Here is a 26,070-nt window from a genome sequence, read left to right as displayed (position 1 = left end):
CCATCAAAGGGGCAGGTGTAGTCTTCTGGTTCTGAGAGGTGACATAAATGCGAGGAACTGATGGGGCGACACTGTTCTCGTAGCAGCGGTGTAAGAGGAGGTTTTGGCCACAGGATGTAGCTCAAATTTCCCCTTAGCCTCGGTGTAGGTCAGTCAGTCCAGCGTCTTATATTCCTCAATTTTCCCCTCTTTCTGTAAAATCCTGCAATCTGGCAAGCAAGGTGAATGATGCTCTCCGCAGTTGACACAGATGGTAGGCGGGGCACATGGAGTATTAGGATGTGATGAACATCCACAATCTTGAGATGTGACACTGGAAGTACAGCGGGAAGACATATGGCCGAACTTCCAGCACTTAAAGCACCTCATCGGGGGAGGGATATATGGCTTGACGTCACAGTGGTAGACGATCACCTTGACCTTCTCTGACAATGTGTCACCCTCGAAGGCCAAGACGAGGGCACCGGTGGCAACCTGATTATCCCTCGGACTCTGATGGATGCGCCGGATGAAATGAACATCTTGCCACTCTAAATTGGCGTGCAGCTCACCGTCGGATTGCAAAAGAAGGTCCCTGTGGAATATAATATCCTGGATCATATTTAAGCTCTTATGGGGCGTGATGGTAACAGAAACACCCCCCAACTTGTCACAAGCGAGTAATGCCCGTGACTGGGCAGAGGATGCTGTTTTTATCAAGACTGACCCAGAGCGCATTTTGGACAAGCTCTCCACCTCCTCAAACTTGTCCTCCAAATGCTCCACAAAAAACTGAGGCTTCATGGACATGAAAAATTCCCCATCAACTCTCGCACATATGAGGTACCAGGGCGAATAAGCTTCACTGCCATCCTTAGCCTGGTGTTCATCCCATGGTGTGCCATGGAGGGGAACGATTTGGGGTCATATTTATTAGCACTGAAATTAGACTTTGTCCACTGAGAGACTGCTGGCGGCGGACAACCAGCAAGAGATGATGTATACATTTCATGGCGTGTCATCCGCCCTGATGCCACCCACTCTGACCAGGTGCCCTCTCCACGAGCACCACCCAGCCTCAGCAGGGGCCACCTGGCAGGATGGCCATTGCTGGGAGTCCTGATGTGCCAGGGAGATGGGCATCTACTTCATGGCATACATGGGGAGTTAACGGTGCAGGCACCAGCAGAGTGATCCCTGTGTTGTCAGCGGGTTGCAACCAACAGGGTACATGACAGCCCCACCACAACAGACAGGCTTCCGTGCTGGATATGAGGTGCAAAGATTTCCATGGACCTCATTGGTGCAGAAAAAGACACTGCATAGTGGGTGGAGGAAAATGCACCCATGAACGTGTCCTCGCTCAAGAGATGGAGGATGAGCAGGACTGCAATGCCACCATGAGAAAGTGGGCTACCGATCTCAATGCACAATGGACATGATGCGCCATGTAAGGCACCCTTCCCCAATTAGCTCACTCTTCAGGAAATTTTTGAAAAAGAGAGGGTCAAAACCTACAGGGGACCATCACATAAAGGCTGAAAGTTGAGACTCCTTTTAGTCACCTCTTACAACAAGCAGGTATACCTCGGGCCTATTCTAACCCCTGGGCCTGCAGGGGGAACCAGCAGTTGGTATGGGTAAAGTGGGCAGTAGTACACACTCAACAAATTCAGACGGGAGAGAATATCCACTCTGCATTTGAGGGTATATATAATTCTGTGCAAAACTTAAGGACAAAAGGGGGAAGGAATGAAAGAGGAACCAGCCTGGCAGAATTCTGTACAGAGAATAATTTAATCAGCACTAAAACTTTCTTTACAACTCATGAAAGAAGCCTGCGTATATGGGAGAGAACTGGAAACACTGGAAGATTTCAGACTGATTATATAATGGTAAGCCAGAGATGTAAGAAACAGATATTAAAGTGTAAGGCATTTCCAGGGGCAGATGTGAACTCTGACCACAGTTTATTGGTTATGACCTGTAGATTAAAACTGATGAAACTATAAAAAGGAGATAGGGCTTGGATAAGTTGAAAGAACAAGAGGTTGAGATTTTCAGAGGGAGCATTAGGCAACAGTTGACTAGAGCAGGGGAAAGGAATATAGTAGAAAACAAATTGGTAGCTTTGAGAAACGAAACAGTGAAGGAAGCAGAGGATAAAATACATAAAAAGACAAGGCCTAGTAGAAATCTTTGGATTTCACAGGAGATATTGGATTTAATTTACCAAAGGAGAAAATATAAAAATGCACCAAATGAAGCAGGCAAAGGGAATACAAATGCCTAAAAAATGAGATTGATAGGATATGCAAAGAATCGCCAAGCAGGAATGACTAGAGAACAAATGTAAGGATTTAGAAGCAAATTTCACTAGGGAAAGAAAGATACTGCCTACAGGAAAATTACAGAGGCCTTTGGAGAAAACAAAAGCATCTATATGAATATCAAGAGTGTAGATGGAAAACCAGTATTGTAGACAAGATGGGGAAAGCTGAAAGGTGGAAGTAGTACACAGAAAGGGGTATATTAGGGAAATGAACTTGAAGGTGATATTATACAAAGGGAAGAGCATGTAGATGAAGATGAGGTACCAGACATGATACTGCAAGAAGAATTTGACAGAGCACTAAAAGACCTAAGTTGAAACAAGGCTCCTGGAGTAGACAGCATTCTGGCAGAAATACTGATATCCTTGGGAGAGCCAACTATGACAACTATTCCACCTGGTGTGCAAGATGTATGAGACAGGCAAAAATAACTCCAGATTTTAAGAAGAGATTTTAAGAAGAATGTAATAATTCCAATTCTAAACAAAGCCAGTGTGAATATTACTGAATTATCAGTTTACAGACGAAGAATGAAAAAACTGCTATAAGCTAACATCACAGAATATCAGTTTGGATTCCAGAGAAATGTAGGAACACACTAGGCAATACTGACCATATGACTTATGTTAGAAGATAGGTTAACGAAAGGTAAGCCTACATTATAGCATAGTAGATGAATTTTGCTATTTGGGCAGAAAAATAGCTGATGACTGCCAAAATAGAGAGAGGATACAAACCTTAGACTGACAATAGCAAGAAAAGTGTTTCTGAAGAAGAGGTATTGATTTAAGTGTTAGAAAGTTTTCTGAAGGTATATTTGTCTGGTGTCTAATCTTGTATGGAAGTGAAACATGGACAATACACAGTTTATACCAGAAGAGAATAAAGGCTTATGAAATGTGGTGCTATAGAAGAATGCTGAAGATTAGGTGGGTAGATGACATAATTAATGCGGAGATACTGAATAGAATTGGGGAGAAAAGAAATTCGTGGCACAACTTGACTAAAAGAAGGGTCCAGCTGGTTGGACACGTTCTAAGACATCAGGGGATAACCAATTTGGTACTGGAGGGATTTGGGGGTGGGGGGGGGGGGGGTGGGGGGCATTAAAATTGTAGAGGGAGACCAAGAGACGAATACAGCGAGGATGCAATAGTTGTTCGGAGATGAAGAGGCTTGCACAGGGTAGAGTAGCATGGAGAGCTGCATGAAACCAGTCTTTGGGCTGAAGGTGACGATGATGACAACAGCAGCAACAACAACATCATCATTTTGGAAATTAGAGCTTTGAAAACAAATGAATCATTTAAGCCTTGTACTTTAGCACCAGTCTTTCTGGCCATAGTCAGCCCAGTGTCCCCAAGTACAGATGGGCAAAAGCAAATAGCTGATGGCAGATGCCCAGAATGGATGCAACTGGACCACCTGGTGGGTAGCCTGTACTAATCACACCTGTAGGTGGGCTGATGGGAGCCCTTACACTGTGTGTGTGTGTGTGTGTGTGTGTGTGTGTGTGTGTGTGTGTGTGTGTGTGTTGGAGGGGGAGGGGGGGGGTTAGTAGGGTCACTCAACTACTAGGTTATCAGTACCTGGGATTCCATAACCTATGGCGCAGTGTTGGAACATACTGTGGCTACTATTCACTACTGTCACCACAAGAAAGTTGAAGTTGTTAAAGTTAAAACAGATTCCTTCAGCGTGCCTGTATCATAACACTGCATTCCTACAAAATTACAGCTGATAATATGTTGACCAAAAATGTATAAGGGGCATTCAAATGAAATCTGGTCACTAGAGTAAAGTAACAGTAACGATTTTATTAACTCAAAAATGTAGTTATACACAGTACGCACACTCAAAAATAGTCGCCAAAACTGTTGGCACATTTATCCCATTGCAATACTAGCTGGCCGATTCCATCCTTGAAGAAGCTAGTAGGCTGATGTCAGAGCCAGGCCTGGACCCAGTCCCACACTTCTTTGTTCATTGCGAATCGATGTCCACGAATAGCTTGTTTTACCTAAAGCAAGCTTCAGCTTTAGCAAGACTAAAACATTCACTTCCGCAACCATTTCTGGTGTGATGACACATTGAGCCTATCCAGGACGAGCTTAGTCTTCCAGTGACTTGTGCCCCTCAAGGAATCGTTTGCACCATTCCACGACAATGAATGGCTCAGACTGTACTCACCGTATGCAGCCTTCACATACATTTCACAGCCTTCAACACCCTCTGCTACCAAAAATCTAATCACTCCTCGTTGTTTCTGCTTACTTGCCTGCATTTTCGGTAGTGGACAGTAACTTGTGAGAGCACCTCTTTGGCATGAAACCACACTGGCGCTATGCAACATCAAACAGTGTGCACACATCAGTCCCTCTACAAATAGATGGCACCACCATACCCGCAGTTACGTGGTGTCACCTTACGTTTAAGGCAAAGGTAGATGCACTGACCAGGTTTCATTTGAATAAACCTCATAAGCACCTTCTTTGCTTGTGAGTCTTTATGTCAAAGACTAAATGTTAACAGAATACAATTACTTGGAGACTAGTTGTTAATGATTTACCAGGTTGTACCAGTGAAATATGAAACTGGACTGGAGTAGGTGACAATAAGCTTATGGTGGCTTCACATTGTGCTTTTAAGCAACAAAGATTTTACACAGAACATCCCCCTCTCCCACCTGTAACAAACATCCTTGTGAGATTGTTCCATTTGTAATTTTCTGAAAGTTACACTGAGCAGTTACAGAACCAAAGTGCGAGGACTATGTCTTAGTTCTCCTTGTCACTAGTAAATTCAGTTAAACATAGAAGGAATCAGTAAACATAAAGCTGTTGTGACAGTGATGATTGCAGGTGTTAAAATTAATGTTGAGCGATGTTTTCAGTATGCTGCATCTTGCACCTCTCAAATATTCAAGGAAAGGGATTTTTAACTGTTTGCACCTAAGCTGCTAATTTTCTCCTGACTGACTAGTTTCAGGTTTCGTCCATTTTCACAAGCCACCTATTACAAAGTTTGTTATAAGTGGATGTGTTGTATGTGGATAACAAAGGTATCAGTAATACTATGGTCCAGATGCTAACTACTTACGTATTTTGGATATACTTCAAGTGGACAGTTCTACTTATATCATTACACTTTAGATTTAGTTCATATCTGTGTTAAAACATGTCAAATTGTAGTTGTACCTTAGTGTAGTATGCTAGTACATGAGCATAAGATCTATTAGTTTTAATTGTGGTAACTTCATTACCCAGCATGATCTGACCCATGTGACAATGATATTTCATATATAATGAAGAATTTGTTCACACTGGACTACACTGTGTGTCACACTGACAAATTTTGTAGATGTTATCATAATTTTGCCATGCAAAGAATTTTGTTATACAGTCTCTCTGAAACATTCAGTTTACTCTGTGATTGCATTAATATCACTGATTATATTCAGTGTGAAACACAGCGTTTCATTATGTTACAGTTGTACAACAATTTTTTTTATTTCTATGGATTGCTTGTAGTATTATTGCAGGATGGTGTTTTGAATCATCAGTCTTCTGACGGTTCTGATGCGGCTTGCCACGAATTCCTCTCCTGTGCCAATCTTTTCATCTCACAGTAGCAACTGAAATCTATGTCCCCAATTATTTGCTGGACGTAATCTAAGCTCTGTCGTCCTCTACAGTTTTTTTTCTCTACAGCTCCCTCTAGTACCACGAAAATTATGCCCTGGTGTTTCAACAGATGTCCTACCATCCTGTGTCTTCTTCTTCTTCTTCTCAGTGTTTTCCATATGTTCCTTTCGTAGTCGACTCTGCGGAGAACCTCCTCATTCCTTCCTTATCAGTCCACCCAATTTTCAACAGTCTTCTGTAGCATCACATCTCAAAGGCTTCTATTCTCTACTGTTCTAGTTTTCCCACACTCCATGTCTCACAACCATATAATTCCGTGCACCAAACACACATTTTCAGAGGTATCTTCCTCAAACTAAGGCCTGCATTTGATACTAGCACACTCTTCTTGGCTAGGAATGCCCTTTTTGCCAGTGCAAGTCTGCTTTTTATGTCCTCCTTTCTCAATACATCATAGGTTATTTTGTTGCATAGGTAGTAGAATTCCTTAACTTCATTTACTTTGTAATCATCAATCCTGATGTTAAGTTTCTCACTGTTATCATTTCTGCTATGAGGCTAATCCGGAAAGTAAGGTTATAATAATTTTTTGAAGTACAAAAAATTAATTTATTTTAATAAAATTTACATGCACTGTAGTACAGGGCGCACATTATTTTTCCACATAATCACCATTTACCTCAATACATTCTGTCATCTGTGGAACAAGTTTTTTGATTCCTGTCCCATAGTCACATCCAGCCACCTTTTTCAGCCAGTTATTCGGTTCGATTTTCACCTTGTCGTTATCGGACAAGTGTTTTCCACGAAGGTGTTCCTTCAATTTAGTGAACAGGTGATTGTCACTAGGTGCGAGATCGGGGCTGTGAGAGGGGTGGCTTAAAACATCCCAACCGAACAAATTCAACAACTCTTGTGTTGCATGAGTGGCATGCGGATGTGCGTTGTTATAAAGGAGACAGACTCGCATTGTCAGTATCTCACGATGTTTGTTTTGTATGGCTCTGTGAAGTTTCTCACATCTTGCAGCATTTATTGTTTCATCTCTTTCCAAAAATTCAATGAGCAGAACCCCGTTTCTGTCCCAAAACACTGGCACAGTGATTTACCTTGTTGTTTGCTGAGCTTTGAATCTTTTGGCTGAAGGAGAACGAGTATAGTGCCAATGCACTGGTTGTCATTTGCTCTCTGCATTACGGTGTTCGCCCAAGTTTCATCTCTTGTCACTATCGAGCTGCCTTCAGTCTCAAAAAGATCAAGAAATTCATGAATGGCAACGAATCTCTTCATTTTGTGTTCAGTAAGCATCTTGGGCACCCATCACACACACAACTTGCGATAATTTAGTCGATCAGTTATGATCTCATGAAAAACAGTTTGTGAAATTTTTGGACAAACATCATGCAAGTAGTCAATCATCAAATGGTGACCAGAGACAAGATGTTCTTCAATTTCCTGCGCCACATCAAATGTCACAACAGATGGCCTTCTGCTTCTGACTTCATTGTGACTTTCTGTCCTTCCAAAATTGAATTTACTCATTTCATCACATGCTGCCTTGACATTATGTCCTCTCCATAAACTTAAACAATTTTGCGACAAATCACAATAGTGTTCTTGCCTTTAGCATTTAGGTAGTGAATTACAGCCCGCAATTCACAATTGGTGGGAACAATCATTTCTAACAGTCACCACAACACTAATCAATAAGCTACTGGTTGCTGGGAATACTCGTTCCCTCTGCTGGCTTCCCGCTACACAGCAGTGTACCAACTTCCCCCAGGGACATTCCATGCTAAAAGCTACATACCTTGTAACCTTAGTTTCTGGATAATCCTCGTACATCTCATAACTTTTGTCTTTTCTTGATTTACTCTCAATCCATATTCTGTACTCATTAGACTGTTCATTCCATTCAGCAGATCATGTAATTCTTATTCCCTTTCACTCAGAATAGCAATGTCAATCAGTGAATCTTATCACTGATATCCTTTCACCTTAAATTTTAATTCCACTCCTGAACCTTTCTTTTATTTCTATCATTGCTTCTTCAATGTACAGATTGAACAGTACCCCCCTTTGTTCTGGTACATATTGCATATTATTCATCTTTCCCTGTGGCTTACCCCTATTATTCACAGAATGTCGAACACTTTGCACCATTTTACATTGTCTAACACTTTTTCCATGTCAAAAAATCCAATGAACATGTCTCAATTTTTCATCAGTCCTGCTTTCATTATTAACTGCAATGTCAGAATTGCCTCTCTGGTGCCTTCCCTAAAGCCAAACTAATCACCATCTAACTGATCCCCAATTATTTTCCATTCTTCTGTATATTATTCTTGTCAGCAACTTGGATCGATAAGACTTGCACATATCAGCTCTTGCAGTCTTCAGAATAGTGTGATAATGTTTCTCCGAAAGTCTGATGGTATATCGGCAGTCTGACACATTCTATACACCAAATTGAACAGTTATTTTGTTGCCACTTCCCACAATAATTTTACAAATTCTGATGGAAAGTTCTGCCTTATTTGATTTTAAGTCTTCCAAAGCTCTTCTATACTCTGATTATAATATTGGATCCCCTCTATCATCCCTATTGACTCCTGTTTCTTCTTCTATCGTGTGATTAGATGAGTCCTACCCTCACAGAGGACCTCAATGTACTCTTTTCTCTTATCCACTCGCTACTCTGCATTTAACAGTGGAATTCCCATTGCACTCTTTATGTTACTGCCATTGCTTTTAATTTCACCGAAGGTTCTTTTGACTTTTCTATATGCTGAGTCAGTCCATCCAACAGTCATTTCTTCAAATTTTTCATATAGGCATTTTGACTTACCTTCCCTGCACTTCCTATTTATTTCACTCCTAAGTGACTTGTATTTCTGTATTCCTGAACACTTCTGTAGCTCTTTCTTTCATTGATCAGCTGAAATGTTTCATCTGCCATCCATGATTTCTTCGCAGTTGTCCTCCTTGTACCTACAGTTTTCTTTCCAACTTCTGTGACTGCCCTCTTTCAAATGTCCACTCCTCTCCAAATGCCCACTGAACTATTCACTGTCATAGTATCTACAGCTTCAGATAACTTCAAGTATGTTTCTTCATCCTTAGTACTTCCATATCCCTCTTCTTTGTGCATTGATTCATTCTGAATAGTCTCTTGAACTTCAGTCTACTCTTCATCATTACTAAATTGTGATATGAATCTATATCTGCTCGTGCATGCACCTTATAATTCAATATCTTGTTTTAGAATATCTGGCTCACTATGATGTAATCTAACTGAAAGCTTCCCATACCTCTGGCCTTTTCCAAGTATACCTCTTCCTCTTGTGATTCTTGAACAAAGTATTCACTATTACTAACTAATATTTATTGCAGAACTCAATTAGTCTTTCTTCTCTCTCATTTCTACTAGTAAGACTATATGCTCCCGTAATCCTCCCTTCTACTCCCTTCCTTACCACTGCATTCCAGTCCCCCATGGCTATTAGATTTTCATCTCTCTTCGTGTACTGAATTACATGTTCAATATCCTCATACACCATCTCCATCTCTTCATCCTCTTCATGCAACATCAGTATGTATAACTGAGCTATTTTTGTCGGTGTTCGTTTGCTGTAGATTCTGATGAGAACACCCTATCACTGTTCACGTAACTCACTCTCCCTTCCTACTTATAATGGATCCTATACCCGTTACATCATTTTCTGTTGCTGTTGATATTGTCTGACCAGAAATCCTTGTCTTCTTTCCATTTCATTTCACTGATCGCCACTATATCCACAATGAGCCTTTACATATTTTCTAGTTTCTCTACCACGTTCAAACTTCTGACATTCCACGCCCCAACTTATAGTGTTACACTTTGCTGGTAATTCAGTCTTTATCTCTGCAGGATGTAGTGAATTTCATATGCTGATTATGATGCTACTGAAATTTTCTATGAATTTTTGCTGTGCAATTCTGTTTGTGCAGTTATCATTTGTTCTTGGTGCTTAGTTGTGTGAATGTAGATTTCAATTTCTTCCAAAATGTCCACAAATTGGTCTTTTGAGAGATTATGTAAACGAGTGAGATTTCTCTCAATATTTTCAGTGGAGGTGTTTATTTTCTCTGAAACGCCTGCCAAAAGCTGAAAGATTATTTTCGCTTATGTTTATGTGTTCTCTATATCTCACTTTAAAAGTTCTGTGCGGCTACCCAATGTAGGTTTTATTACATTCATTGCATTTTATGAATGATGGTAACTCCTTATGTGCTGTTGATATAGAAACCTATTTTGAGACTTACTTTCTTTAATGCACTAAAACCTCACCTTCACAACAGAACACAAATAATGCACTAAAACCTCACCTTCACAACAGAACACAAAATTAACAACTGCATTAATTTCTTCATCTTGACTGTCAACTTCAGTACAGCAGGTGAGATGCAGTGCACAATGACAATGACATGGGGACATGGATTGTGAGGGGGTGACAGGACAGAGGGAGGGGACACTGTTGGGTAGAGGATGAAAAGAAACTGGGTTGGCAGAGGCTGAGGCCAGGGCCAGGGCCAGGGCCAAAAAAACCTATCCTCTTTTCTCTACAACCTCAACACCTTCTTTCCCACCCACTTCACTTGGTCCTCCCTCAACCCAACAAGTCACCTTGTCCATATTAACCCAAATAAGCACTGACAGTACCTGTGTTTTGACAGCTGTCACCTCCTCAACAACAACCACAAAATTTGCTCCCATACATCCTGGCAACACAAGGATGGTGTATCTGCAGTGACAAGTGACAGGTATTACCTTTCCTAGTATGCTGAAGGTCTCACTAAGGCCTTCATAGACAGGCACTACACCCCCCCCCCCACCCCCCAAACCTGTATCCTCACACCCCCCTAATCCTCCACCTTCCCAATAATCAGCTGCAAATGAGCATCCCCTTATCACCTACTATCTCTCCAGACTGAAGCAACAGAACCACATCCTTCACCATGGCTTTGAATACCTATCATCAAGCCTGTAAATTAGGGACATCCTACCAAAGATCCTGTCAAACCCTCCTAAAGTGATATTCCATTACCCACCCAACCTATACAAGATCCTGGTCCATCCCTATGTCAACCCCATTCCCAATGACTTTTCAAGAGATCCGAACCCTGTGGAAGACCCAGGTACAAGACCTGCCTGATCCGTTCACCCAACATATGCTACTCCAGTCCTGTCACAGGTTAATCCTATTCCATCTGATGCAAGGCCATCTGTGAAAGCAGCCATTTCATATACCAGCTGTGCTGCAACCACTACACAGCATTTTATGTGGGCATGACCATGAACCATCTGCCCACCATAGAGAATGGCCACCGCCAAACTGTGACCAAGAGCAGAAGTTGACGATAAAGTGGCTAACACGCTGGTGAGCACAACAAGCTCATGTTCAATGGCAGCTTCACAAATCAGCTTTTCTGAACTATGAAGATTGGAGTTATACTTGCAACACTTCCTTCGCTCCTGCAATTCTCGTGGCCTCAAAAGTCTTCTAACCATCTGTCCCCACATTCCCTACACAACATTTTCCCCTCCCTTTGTCCTGTCACGTCTGACAAATCCATGCCTCCATGTCACTTTCATCGTGTGCATCACCTCACTGGCTCCAGTACCCATGTATCACATGACTAGCCTACACCTGCCACTCTTCCCTCCTGCATTCCTCATCTTGTACACCTGCTGCCCCCTCTGAGCCACTAGGTTCTCATCCCAACTCCAACCTGCTGCATCCTGCCTCTTTGTCCATCTACTCACCCCACCTGCCACAATCTCCATCCCCTTTGTTCCATAAAATTTTGGGCTGGAAGCCACATAAATTCGACTTCTTCTTCTAATATTTCGGCTGAATACCATCCAGCCATCTTCAGAGTGAACCAAGGTAACTGACACTCCAGCACTTGCTCCATCCTTTTAAACCTGTGGACCATACCACTGCGCATGCGGCCACAGATAAACCAGGTGCCAGAGATGTTGATCGGTGACAAAGAGGAATGACATATGCATGGAATTAGATCTAAGGCTGCGCAGTCGATCCACACGGTGATATCAAAGTATCACTGCGAGCTGCACTGTCGTGACATCTTTGCAATTTTATTACAGAAATTGCTGGATTCAAAGATTGGTCCAAACTGAAGCTGTTATCTCTATTAATTAAATTTGTCGCCAACTGAATTTCAATAGCTTCTTTCACTACTGAGTCCCATAAAGATGAAGTCAAGGCTAAAATTTCAATGTTATCCTACAGCAGAGTGTGCCCAGTGTCAATACAGCGCTCTGCCACTGCAAACTTATTAGGTTGTAAGAGATGGGTGTACCTGCAGTGTTCCGTTCATCTCTCCTGGACTGTATGTGTTGTTTATCCTACGTATGAATGGCTGCACTCACAGAGGATCTTGTAAGCTTCAGGCTTCCGAAGCACCAAATCATCTTTAATGGAACCCAGTAGTGCTGCTGTCTGGTGGAGGGCAAAAAATCACGTTCACTTTGTGTTTACTGATGATTCATTCCATTTTTGATGATGGGCTTCCCACATATGGCACAAAAGACATGAATTTAAGACTTTCCATGTCGTCTTCTGATTTTTTTACACCCACTGTCGGTTTCATTTGTAGTGCTGTGGAGAGTACCTGTTGGCTTCAAAAACTCTTCTAAGGTGTAGAAGCTCACCCTTCAGACTGCTCTCATCAGCAATGGCATGTGCTCTGTGTACCAGAGTTCCAAGTACACTCATTGTCTGCGAAAGATGGTGGCAGATACCTGCACATAAATATAAACCCATATGGGTTGATTTTCGATATACATCATGTCCCAAAATGCCATACCAGCACATCCAAAAATGGAAGGCATCTATCTTTTTCGATTTCCATCATGAACTGAATATATCTGTGGATGGAATTTAGATGATGTAAAAATTCTTTTAATTTGCCTTCACCATGGGACCACATTACAAATGTGTCATCAACATACCTCCAGGACACTGTGGGCTTCAAGCTAGCTGATTCCAGCACCTTCTCCTCAAAGTATTCCATAAAAATGTTGGCCACCAAGGGCAACAAAGGACTACCCAGGGCGCCACTGTCAGTCTGTTCATAAAATTCATTATTGAATGAAAAATATGTCAAGGTCGAACAAACCTGAAATCTCTTTGTCAAAAGTTTTTCCAACGAGAAACAATGATTCTGAAAGAGGAACCTTTGTGAACAATGAAATTAAATTTAAACTGATTAACATGTCAGAATTGTTGAGTTTGAGTGATTTCAGTTTGCCAATGCAGCCACAGAGTCACATATGTGATGAGCGCATTTTCCCACCAGAGGCCTTAATAATTATGCTAAGTATCTGGCACAATCATAGGTTGGAGAGCCTATGTTACTCACTATCAGGTGCAGAGGAACACCATTCTTGTGAATCTCTGGAAGTCCATAAAGCCTTGGAGGAGCCGCACCACTTGGTTTGAATCTCCGCACAACTTCTGGTGGAAGGGGGCACGTGTTCAGAAGTGAATCAGTCTTCCTTACCACCTGGTTGGTGGGGTCATTACTCATCTTCCGATAGGTGCTGTCACTCAGTAAACTGTTCATTTTATCATGATAGATGCATTAATTCAGTGGCATTATCTTTATAAGCTGGATGAACCACTGTCTCGATATCCTGGCAAAGCTTACATAGTGCAGCCCTCTCTGCCACAGATATGTTACTCCATTGTGTGCGAGCCTTCATAACTGCACGACAAGTTTCCATCTTATTTCTTCTGCTGATTCCATAGGAAGAGAATTAACAGCTTCTTCAATGGCGCTGATGAAAGCTGGTATTGGTAAAACCCTTGGCGTGGGTGCGAAGTTCAGTCCTTTACTTAAAACTATAAAGCAAATCTTTATCTGTCACATTAATGAGGAAGTGTCTAGTAAAAGTTTCTTGTTGTGAAGGCATCTCAAGCCGGCTAAATTTTGCCGTCTGTCTTGATGTGGCTACCTCACAAACCCAATACGTTATACCGTCAGTACAGTTCCATGAATTATAGGGTAACTCCACAGATACCTTTAGATGCAGGCGATAAAGTTTTTCCAAAACCAGATCCAATTTTTGGTGGGTAAAATGGATCCTCTCCTTAACAATAGCAGCACCAGCTTTCCTTAAAATCTTATTCATGGCAACTGACTTTACAACATGTACTAACCTGGCAAACTTTGAAACTATGCCAGCTTAATAAAAAACTTAAAGAGCTCAGTAACTCTCAAGTGTCTTAACTTAGCCAATCGGTGAACACTTAAAACCATCTCCTCCCTGAAGAGGTACTTTATGTGCATCTTCATATTTTTGCAGCACAAAGACTGTTCCAAAAATTTTGGGCATGCAGTCGCATAAATTCGACTTCTTCTTCTAATATTTCGGCTGAATACCATCCAGCCATCTCCAGAGTGAGCTGAAGTGACTGACGCTCAAGCACTTACTCTGTCCTTTGAGACCCATGGACTGCACCACTGTCCACGCAGCCACAGATACACAAGGCACCAGAGATGTTGATCGGCAGCAAAGAGGAATGACATACGCATGGAATTAGATCTATGGCTGCGCAGTCGATCCACACAGTAGATATTGATGTATTACTGCAAGCTGCTCCGTCGTGATATCTTCGCGGTTTTATTACAGAAATTGCCAGATTGCAAAATTTTTCCCCACTGAAGACAGTATCTCTATTAATTAAATTCATCACCAACTAGATTTCAATAGCTTCTTCCACTGCTGAGTCTCAGAAAGGAAGTCGAAGCTAAAAATTCAATATTGTCGTACAGCAGAGAGTGCCCAGTGTCAAAACACTGCTCTGCCACCATAGACTTAATAGGTTGTAAGAGCCGGGTGTACCTGTGGTGCTCTGTGCATCTCTCCTGGACTGTATGTGTTGTCTGTCCGATGCATGAATGGCCGCACTCACAGGGGATCTTGTAAACCCCAGGCTTCCAAAGCACCAAATAGTCTTTAACTGAACCCAGGGCTGCTGTCTTTGATGGAGGGCGAAAAATCACTTTCACTTTGTGTTTACTGAAGATATGTCCTATTTTTGATGATAAGCTTTCCACGTGTGGCAGAAAACCCATGGATTTATACTTGCAGTATATCGAAAAATGATCCATACAGGTTTATACAAGGATAACTCAATCATTATCCACAATTTAATTATATTTTTGTTTATTTGGTTGTACCAACATTTTACGTTGATGACGAATGCTTTGTTTATTTGTTGTTATATCTTTGCAATTTTCAAGCTGCTAGGTTAGTTTCATTATCGCTGCTGTGCTGTTAATCATGGCTGCTCCGCTGTCTATTTGCACCAAATAAGAGCAACGTTCAGTGGTCCGTTTTGTTCCCAACGTTCAGTGATCCGTTTTACCCCCCCCCCCCCCCCCCCCCCTCCAGGAAGGCATATCAGGCCGAAATTTATCGAAAACTTTCAGTACAGTACGGGAACAGTGTTTTGCCACAATGGAGTGTCTTAGAATGGATTTAAAAGTTCCGAAATGGTCGCACAAGTGTTATGCATGACGAAGGAGCCGGACAACTGTTTACTGCCACAAATAAAGAAACCATTGAGTGTTCACATGAAATGATTCTCTTAGACAGAAGATTAACTATTGACAAAGTGGAACATCACCTGCAAATTACTCATGGTTCTGCCTATGAAATCGTCCACAACAGACTCGGGTTTTATGAAGTTTGGGCAAGATGGAGCCCAAAATAACTCGCACAGTTGCATAAACAACCATTTGGATTGCAATGGTAATGAAGGGGACAACTTCTTAAACTGGACCATTACTGGTGACGAAACATGGATCCATCATTACGAGATGAAGAGTAAACGGCAGAGTATGGAATGGAAACATCTAAATTTGCCGTGCAAGAAAAAGTTCAAGACCCAACCGTCTGCAGGAAAACTGATGCTTATGGTTTTTTGGGACGCACAAGGTCCAGTACTGGAACATTGTGGGGAAAGGGGCACAACAATAAACAGTGTACATTGCAGTGAGATGCTTACTGCCAAGTTAAAGCCTGCAATTCAAAGCAAATGCTGAGGATTGCTGTCAAAAGGTGTTGTGTTGTTGCACGACAATGCCTGTCCAAATACTGCTGCCCACACTGCTGAAACGCTCCAGAATCTCAAATTTGAAGTACTGCATCATCCTCCATATAGTCCCAATCTTGCCCCTTCTATCACTTGTTTGGTCCACTCAAACAGGCACTAAGGGGCCATTGATTTGCCTCGGACAAAGCAATGAAAGAAGCGGTGCATTCCTGGCTTGCAACTCAACCAAGAACCTCCTTTTATGAGGGCATCAGGAAGCTTGTACAACGATCGACCAAGTGCGTTGAAGCGCAAGGAGACTATGTCGAAAAATAATGTTCTTGTAAGTTTCCTATTTGATTACAATAAACTTTTATAACTACTTTGCGGGTAATAATTGACTTACCCTCGTATATAAGTGGAAATAGCTGCCACCATCCTTCGCAGACAATGAGTGTACTCAGAACTCTGGTACACAGAACACACATCATTGCTAATGAGAGCAGTCTGGAGGACGAGCTTCTACACCTGAGAAAAGTTTTTGTAGCCAATGCGTACTCTCCACAGCAGATACATAAGGCACTATCAACAAAACCAACAGTGGGTGTAAGAAAAGCAGAAGAAGACATGGAAAGTTTTAAATGCTTGGCTTTTGTGCCATACGTGGGAAGCCTATTGTCAAAAATAGGATGGATCTTCAGTAAACACAAAGTGAAAGTGATGTTTCACCCTCCACCAAAGACAGTAGCACCCCTGGATTCCGATAAAGATGATTTGGTGCTACGGAAGCCTGGGGTTCACAAGGTCCGCTGAGTGCGGCCGTTCATACATCAGACAGACAACTATGGTCCAGGAGAGATGTACAGAGCACCGCAGGTACACCCAGCTCTTACAACCTAATAAGTTTGTGGTGGCAGAGCACTGTACTGACACTGGGCACTCTATGCTGTACGATAACATTGAAATTTTAGCCTCGAGTACATCTTTCTGGGACTTGGTTGGGAAGGAAGCTATTGAAATTCGGTTGGCAGCGAATTTAATTAATAGAGATAGTGGCATCAGCTTGGACAAATTTTGGAATCCAGCAATTTCTGTAATAAAATCGCAAAGATGTCATGACAGTGCAGCTCGAAGTAATACATAGATATTACCATGTGGATCGACTGCGCAGCCACAGATCTAATTCCATGCATATGTCATTCCTCTTTGCCACTGATCAACGTCTTTGGCACCTTCTTGTGTATCTGCAGCCGCATACGCAGTGATGTCGTCCGTGGGCTTCAAAGGATGGAGCAATTGCTGGAGCATCAGTCACCTCGGCTCACTCTGAAGATGGCTGGATGGTATTCAGCTGAAATATTAGAAGAATAATTCAAATTGATAAGGCTGCATGTCCAAAATTTTATGGAACAGTCTTTGCATTGTGAAAATATGAAGATGCAATGCACCTGTCAAACTGCAACTGCATTGGAAGAATCCTGACGAAATGCAATTTACCTACAAAGAGAGATCTTGCAAATTTCTACTTGGACTGATTCTTATGTACTGCTTATCAATCTGGCATTTTTACTACATACAAGACAAGAGATAGAGAAGGTACAAAGAATAACATTGTGTTTCGTCAAAGATTCATTTATTAATGTCAGAGCATCCCAGAGATGTTCACCAAACTCCAGTAACAGACACATCTAAAAAGGCACTGTGTTATAATTGACAGGTTTATTATTAAAAATTCCGAGAGTATGCATTCCAAGAAGAATCAGGCAACTCTCATGACAGGAGATTATTCAGTTTCATGTCATGACTTACTGACCATCATTTTTCCTGGCCACCAATTGCAAATGTAATAGTATCTAACACCACACACAGAAAGGAGGCTCACGGAATACGCATGTAATTGAACACTGCAAGAACCAGCCTTAAGGATAGAGAATAAAAGTATACTTCAGTGCTTAATGTAAGCTCTGCTAGAGAAAATGAAGATGAAATCAGACTTGCAACTGTGCACACACACATTTTTTCCACTGTCTAGAAAGAGAAGAAAATTTATACATGGTACAACAAAGTGCCCTCTACCATGCACTTTACAATACTTTACAGCTGTATATATGTGCCCAATTAATCCTATTCAGCATAAATATTACATAGATTGATACTGAAAATTTACTGTGACAGCATTCCCACATACAACCAGTTTGTGCAAAGCTGAAGAAGCTGACAGATTACAGAACATACTTTGATGGACTAGTCAGTTACTTGTGCCTGTGTTATTCAGTTGTAATGTAAATTTATAGTCAAGCCACAAAGCATTATCTATGAGGCACATGAAATCTTTGCCATACTAATACATTAATTAAACTGCTACTCAGATATATATTTACCAGCACCCTTTATCCATCATTTTATCCTAAGAGTGCAAATTCATAGCTTTTTCACATCTATGTACTAGTATAAAGTTATCAGAATAAAAATCAGGGTCATTCAGAGGGTAAGAAAAATTGGATTGCTTTTGGGTGGGTAGAAGTAAGCTGGATGACAGCAAATAGGGGTAGCACAATTTAATGTTGCCACATCAGCTAAATATTTTTGTGGATGATGCCTGAAGGTTGTGCAGTTATTACACTGTGTGATACAGACAACATAATATCTTCTTCTACAGAGCAGTTCAACAAACTGTCAGTAGGATGCCCTGTAAAAGGTGAGAAGTCTCAAAATGGCTCACTCATTTGTCTGAAACTTATCATCCTGTTTCATTCAAACTCATTCATAGGCTGATATTTTGCCCCTTGCCTTGTTTCACATTTATGTTTTGTCTGTCAGCTTGCTGTTAACATGAATTTGCTGTAATTTCTCACAATGTTCCTCACTAACAGCTTCACCCACATCCTCAACTTGAACTTATTTGGATCCTTCTTTCTGAGAGTTGGGATTTTTACAAAAATAGTTGTGTGAACAGTGGCAAGAATTCCAAACTGCCAACTCCTCCCCAAGCTGCCCCCCCCCCCTTTTAAGGGAAATCTATAGGTACTTTGTAGTTATGAAGTTATGATCATTTGGAACTGATGCTGAAAGAAATAAAGAAAAGTGTGCAAAAGTTTGTGTATCGGGGGTGGGGGGAGGGGGCATGCAGAAAATGAAAAGGAATAATACAAATGAATCCTTTATTTTGTAATATACTAACTTTCATTTCATTAGAAACAAATTACTATAATTATCTTTAAAACCATATGACCATTATCCCTAACCCAAGGTTCCTACACTCACAATAGCATCCACTGTGGAAACTGCCCTACACACCCACACCCCACCAAGAACTTCAGCCCTACCACTGGTGAATCCTACTACATCAAAGGCAAAATGTAAAAACACATATTATTTACCATCTAACACATGTTCACTTCACAGCTTTTTATATATGGGTCAAAATAAAATAACTTTGTGATTGACAGATGTCAGCACTGCTGGCTAGTACACAATATCCCTTCCCACATGCACATGTGTGTGATATAAATCACTTCTTATACTGCCCCACCCCCAAGCTGACATTAAAAGTGCCGAGTGCATTGCATGAATGGAGAAAGATGAACTGTCTGCCCTGGGGACATTAAGTACCCAGCTGCTGAGCACACTCTCCAGCATGACTCAAGGGGCATATGTCTGAGCTTCAATGCTGGCACAACATAGTCATCCTGGACAATGTAGGTGCTACGGGTAGGTCTTGCACCAACCCTGCCAACGACCCAAACTACATGCAAGTTACGTGTGCAACTTGCCTCCTTATAGAAGATGTTCGAGGGCTTCCACGGCACACTCGGCCTTCGGACAGTGAGCAACAAGGCAGCAGAGTTCACTGACACCACGGATCTCTTTCTTACATCAGCCATGTGACAAGTAGAAAGAGCAAATGTACCCTGGCACCTTGAGCTTAATTTAGGATGGCACACAGTCCCTGTAGAGCCAGTTCACTCCGAGTGAGCTTCCTTGGCCAGGTGCCGAATGCTTATGTATTCCTTCAATCAGGAACTCACTTTGGAACTGCTGCAATGATGATGCCATGGTTTACATTAGTGATCAACTCGTGGACTTTTTAAGATTTCTCATCTTTGTTTCTATCCCAGCCTTCACTGTGTTTTCATTATGCTGGAACATTAAAATGGAATTGTCCTTCTGGGTCTTTTAAATCTTACAGTGTCTATTTGTACAGAACTTCACTCTCTATCAGGACTTTAATTGGCTATCATTGTGCATTGTGTATTTACTAACAGGTAATGTTTGCATTTTTCCCAAGGTCCTTCAGCCTTAGACAATATTTATGTTTACTTGTTCTTCCACAAGTAGTGCAAGTAGTGTTTGTCTCGTCCAGGCCTTCAGCTTCCCTATAAATGTTATTGTTCCCTCACTCTTTGAGAAGATACTTTCTTTTCAATACTGTTTCTTCCTGGTTAAAGGAGTAATTGTCTTAGTCAAGTGATTAATTCTTACATTGCACAAAATCACTTGTCGGAGGAGATTTATGCTCTTTTGTTAAAGAAACTTTGTTCTAACAACTCTAAGTGAACAACTGCTCGTCCACCAAATCAGTTGGGTGTAAGAGATAGGCAGAGTCAGCAGTTATCTTCTTCTTCTTCTTCTCCTCCTCCTCCTCTTTCTTTCTTTCTTTCAGGCCAACTCTACTCTCTCATTCCACGTCAGCTGGCAAAGTGGTGTTTGTTAAATCCCCCCCCCCCTTTTTTTTTCTTTTTTTGCATATACTACCCCCTTCACTCATTTTGTGACTTTTGGTCTGTTTATCAGCCACTAGATTTCATGATCAGTCTTCAGTGTTCATGCCCAATATCTTTGTGCTACATGAGATACTGATAGTGTGTCTTATTTCTGCTCCAGCATGTCTAGTGCAGCAGCACCAGAACACCCGTCTATCTTCTCCTTGCTGCGTGACTACTGGCAGATTCAGTGCTGCCTCATGGGCTTAATGGCATATATCCTAATGACGTCAAAGGTGCCCTGCACGGATCCTCTCCTCCAGACTCAACCATGGTCGCTGGTCCATGGTACGTTGAGATGGGCCTTCGCCACTCTGCTCTTTGAGAGGGGTCAAGTGGGGGAGGGGGAGGGAGGGGATGAGGGGAATGTGGACTGCTAACAGGCCTTGTGTCTGCTCAGCCTATCAACCCAATCTATATCCAAGTTCTGTAGGCAGCCTGCTTCCTTACAGAAGATATTCGAGAGCTGCCATGACACACTCGACCACCAGACACTGCCCAAAGCACCAGCTGAGGTTACTGGCATAATGGACAGCTTTCTTAGACACCCACACGAGAAGAAGCAGGATCAAATGTATCCTGGTGCTGAGGGGCTGTATTTAGGTTGGCGCATGGACTCTGGAGAGCCAGTTCTCTCTGAGCGAGCTTCTTGGGCCACAGGCCGAATGCTTACAGATTTCTTCAATTAGGAACTCACTTTAGACCCACTGCGACAACAGCACCATGTTTTATGTCATTGATCAGCGGATGGACTTCTCAGTTTCTTGTCTGTTTCTACCCCAGACTTGACTGTGTTTTCATTATACAGAACTTTGAAACTGAAGTGTTCTTCTGGGACTCTCAACACATACAGTTTCTAAGTGTATAGAACTTCAACTTTAGTGTGTCCCATCAGGATTTGAACTGTCTGTCCCTTGGCATTGTGTATTTACTAGTCAGTGATATTTTCTAGAAGTGTCTGTATTTTTCTTTAGAACCTTCATCCTTAGACAATATTTACGTTCATCTGTTCTTCCACAAGCAATGTCTGTCTCATCCAGACCTTCGGCATCCCTATAAACATTATTGTTCTTTCACTATTTGAAAAGAGACACTCTTTTCAGTATTGTTTCTCCTTATTCAAGAAGTAATCATCTTACTCAAGTAATTAATTCTTACATTGTGTTGAACCACATGTTGGGATGGATGTAAACTCTTTCGTTAAAGAAACTTTGTGTGTGTGTGTGTGTGTGTGTGTGTGTGTGTGTGTTTATTCAGCACATTGTGAAAAATGACTTTGTTCAAAACCTTGGCAACATTTTCATTTTTGTTTATGTACCTGTCAAACATTTGATGCCTCCACAATATGGAGAGTCCCAGCAGCTACCTCCTTACATTGTTTATATTCCACCAAAGTCTTTCCATTGCCATATTTACATTTTACTCAAGTGTTTTTGTAGCTATCAATAAGCAACATGGTGATAACAAAGGGAGCCAGTGAAATAGTCAATGTCTCAAATTTCAAATGAATGAAACCATAAATACCAAAATGGCACTAAAAAAACTTTTAGTACAGAAATAAAATTAAATGTCTATACAGTTTGGTCCAAGCCACACAACTATTACATTGTTGTTGTTGTGGTCTTCAGTCCTGAGACTGGTTTGATGCAGCTCTCCATGCTACTCTATCCTGTGCAAGCTTCTTCATCTCCCAGTACCTACTGCAACCTACATCCTTCAGAATCTGCTTAGTGTATTCATCTCTTAGTCTCCCCCTACGATTTTTACCCTCCACGCTGCCCTCCAATACTAAATTGGTGATCCCTTGATGCCTCAGAACATGTCCTACCAACCGATCCCTTCTTCTGGTCAAGTTGTGCCACAAACTTCTCTTCTCCCCAATCCTATTCAATACTTCCTCATTAGTTATGTGATCTACCCATCTAATCTTCAGCATGCTTCTGTAGCACCACATTTCGAAAGCTTCTATTCCAAACTATTTACCGTCCATGTTTCACTTCCATACATGGCTACACTCCATACAAATACTTTCAGAAATGACTTCCTGACACTTAAATCTATACTCGATGTTAACAAATTTCTCTTCTTCAGAAACGCTTTCCTTGCCATTGCCAGTCTACATTTTATAGCCTCTCTACTTCAACCATCATCAGTTATTTTGCTCCCCAAATAGCAAAACTCCTTTACTACTTTAAGTGTCTCATTTCCTAATCTAATTCCCTCAGCATCACCCGACTTAATTAGACTACATTCCATTATCCTCGTTTTGCTTTTGTTGATGTTCATCTTATATCCTTCCTTCAAGATACCATCCATTCAACAATTACGTGTGTAGTGATAAATGGGCGGCAACTGTACAATATACTCTGAAAAGTAGAACCTGTTTAGAAAATGCTGAATTTTTTGTTAATTATTTGGTACTCAAATTTTCAGCCTTTTAAACCACCCTTAGTAAATAACATATGCTGTGTATTATTAGTGATAGCTACATGTTCGTGCTGACTACATAACAAGTTTCTCATATCTCTGGGGTGCAGTACAGAAATTTTACTTGTTCCATATCCCAACGAATTCTCCCTCATTATGGGATCTATAGGACAAAGTGTGTGAATGTTTGAGATTGCTTCTTTTTTCTGGAACTGTGCTCTCACTGAAGCTTTCATCATTCATACAAGTGATTTCTTGTTCCAAAATTTTATTCCTTTATTATATTTATGATAGCACTAAAATCTATTGTGTGTACCCTCTGAAGGGATCATTCACAATCTTACTTGACAGAAGGGAGGAATAAGTGCAAATACACCCTATGTGAAAATATCTCAAGAACAACAAAAAAAGGTTCTATCTACCAGCTTACTATCAGAATGCAAACAGCACTCTCCAGGGATGTGAAACCTAAAGACAGTGGCATAATCTACAGAGTAATTAACACTTTCTGGGAAAATTAACATAATAAGGGTAACAGCTCTCTGGAGAACAAAGTCTGGGACAATCAGTACTCTAGTTTTAAATTGCCAGGTTGTTTCAAATCAGTGCACACCCACTGCAGAGTGAAAATTCGTTCTGGAATTAAGTACTTACCTTGCTGCTTTTTGCTCAGTCTCAGTTTTTCATCTCCAAGGTCACTTGATCATCCCATTAAAATATGGATGAACAGCGTGTGATGTTTTCATAAACACTGCATGCAACTACTCTTTATAGCAAAAATAACCGGTCTAGGTCACAATTAATACTTATTTATTCTGGTAAACTGTTTCAGTCCTTCATGACCACTTCCGACCACTAACTCATCGGTGATGTGAGGAGCTGGTAGAGCTTCTGTACGTACCAAAAGGTACCAGTCAACTGCAGTCATTGACTGGTAAATTTTGGTATGTACAGTAGTTCCACATATGGGCTCCAAATGTCAACAATGCTTTAATGATCTGAACATGGCCACATTTTATTACATGGGATCTAGACTCACTGTTTTTGTTATATTGCTTACAAAGATCACTGTCATCCAAGACTTAAACTACTATACATTTAAGAGATGTGTTCACTGATTCTTTAGCAAGCTCTACAGGTGTAACAAACAAATCTTTATGGAAAGTCTCTTGTGTATCTATAATTATTTTGTTTCATTACTTTACAATTTTCAAGTAAGCTTACTTTTGATATACTGTGTCTCAAAGAAGCAAACATATTCACATAAACTTCATCAAATTCATACAGTCTGAATCCATAACACAAGCTATAAAAACAGACTGAAACATTGATAGACTTACCAGTTAAACCTGAGGAGAGCAGCCGTTGTAGCAATGTATGGCAGCATAAAATACAGGGAAAACTGGTGTGCTTTCCACTGGGAACCAGTCAACTCAATCACATTAAAAATGGCAATGGACAGAGCAATAACCAATGATTGTCCAGCTTCTAGTCCATTAACACCAGCCAAGATATTAATTGCATTTGTACAAAACACAGCCAACATGCCCATGTAGCAGTAATATAGGACACCTGTTGACATAACGACCACATCAGCTAATATTTTTCAATAAATAATTATAGCTTAATGAATAAAATACTGCAAAGCAATTGCTATGAATAACAGAAATAAAAACAAAAGAAAGTGAAAAGCAAGAAGCATTTAGTGCAATGTCAGTTAAGATGAGAATTCCAATTCTGAAACCTAGTGATGCAGAAAGCCTTTTGGGCACTACTGTAAGTTGTGTTGTGTTGTGTTGTGTTGCACACTGTTGTGTTGTGTTAAATTGTGTTGTGTGAAACTAATGAGGTGCTCATTATCTGTATTTCTCCTTTTTGTGCCTACTCAGTCAATATTTGTATCACCCATTTACCTCTTTCAGAAGATATTCACAATATTTTGCAGTATGTAGGCGAGATTCTGAAAGAAGATGTCATTCATTTTCCCGATATCGAAAGACACGGGTGAAAATGATGAGGGCACACCCAACTCCACGGTCAGTCCGAGAGCCATCAGTGTATACAAAGGTACTAGTGCTAAGTTGCATGCGAAGGTCGTGAAACTGAAAGCAACACACCGAGGATGGAGTAGTGTTCTTAGGAAGCGAATGAAGGCCAAGGTTAACATGGGCCGCTTCACGAAGCCAAGGTGGTGAAGGGTTCACACCCATGGGGAAAGTAGCAGGTAGCATGAAGTTAAGCCGCCGTAGCAAGTGGCATAAGTGGACTCAAGGAGGTAACAGAGAAGAGGGACGAGCCCCATACTGACAATCTAAGGAATCATCAAAAAAGGAGGCATAGGAAGGGTGGTCATTCATGGCAGACAAACGGCATGCATACCTGCTGAGAAGAAAGTCACGGCAGTAGGACAGTGGCAGTTCAGCAGCTTCAGCATACAGACTCTCAACCGGCATACAGACACTCAACCGCGCTGGTGTAAAAGGCGCTTGTGGCCAAACAGATGCCATGATGATGGCTAGTGTTGAGATGGCGTAAAAGGGATGGGTGTGCAGATGCATAAACAAAGCACCCATAGTCGAGTTTCGAACAGACAAGGGACTGGTACAAACAGAGGAGGGTGGTTCGATCAGCACCCCAAGAAGTACTATTGAGGACACGTAGGACATTGAGGGACTGCATACAGCAGGCTGCCAAGTAAGAGACATAGAAGGACCAAGAGAGTTTCCTATTGAGCATGAGCCCCAGGAATTTCATAGTGTCAACGAACAGAAGGGCAACAGGCCCAAGATGTAGAGATGGTGGGAGAAACCATTTG

The 26,070-nt window shown here is 41.3% G+C and overlaps 1 protein-coding gene across 1 annotated transcript in view; it reads right to left on the bottom strand.

The window, feature by feature from the left end:
- The window catches only part of LOC126092598 (UDP-N-acetylglucosamine--dolichyl-phosphate N-acetylglucosaminephosphotransferase), a 133,465-nt gene that overhangs the window by 78,342 nt on the left and 29,053 nt on the right, over positions 1–26,070 (bottom strand). The window contains exon 4 of the mRNA XM_049908294.1: positions 24,596–24,827. Within this exon, the coding sequence (XP_049764251.1) occupies positions 24,596–24,827 (232 nt within the window). The remainder of the gene's footprint in view (positions 1–24,595; positions 24,828–26,070) is intronic.

This window comes from Schistocerca cancellata, chromosome 7, assembly GCF_023864275.1.
Source record: "Schistocerca cancellata isolate TAMUIC-IGC-003103 chromosome 7, iqSchCanc2.1, whole genome shotgun sequence".
Classification (NCBI taxonomy): domain Eukaryota; kingdom Metazoa; phylum Arthropoda; class Insecta; order Orthoptera; family Acrididae; genus Schistocerca; species Schistocerca cancellata.
The sequence above is the reverse complement of the archived record's forward strand: the minus strand, read 5'-3'. Positions and strand labels throughout refer to the sequence as shown.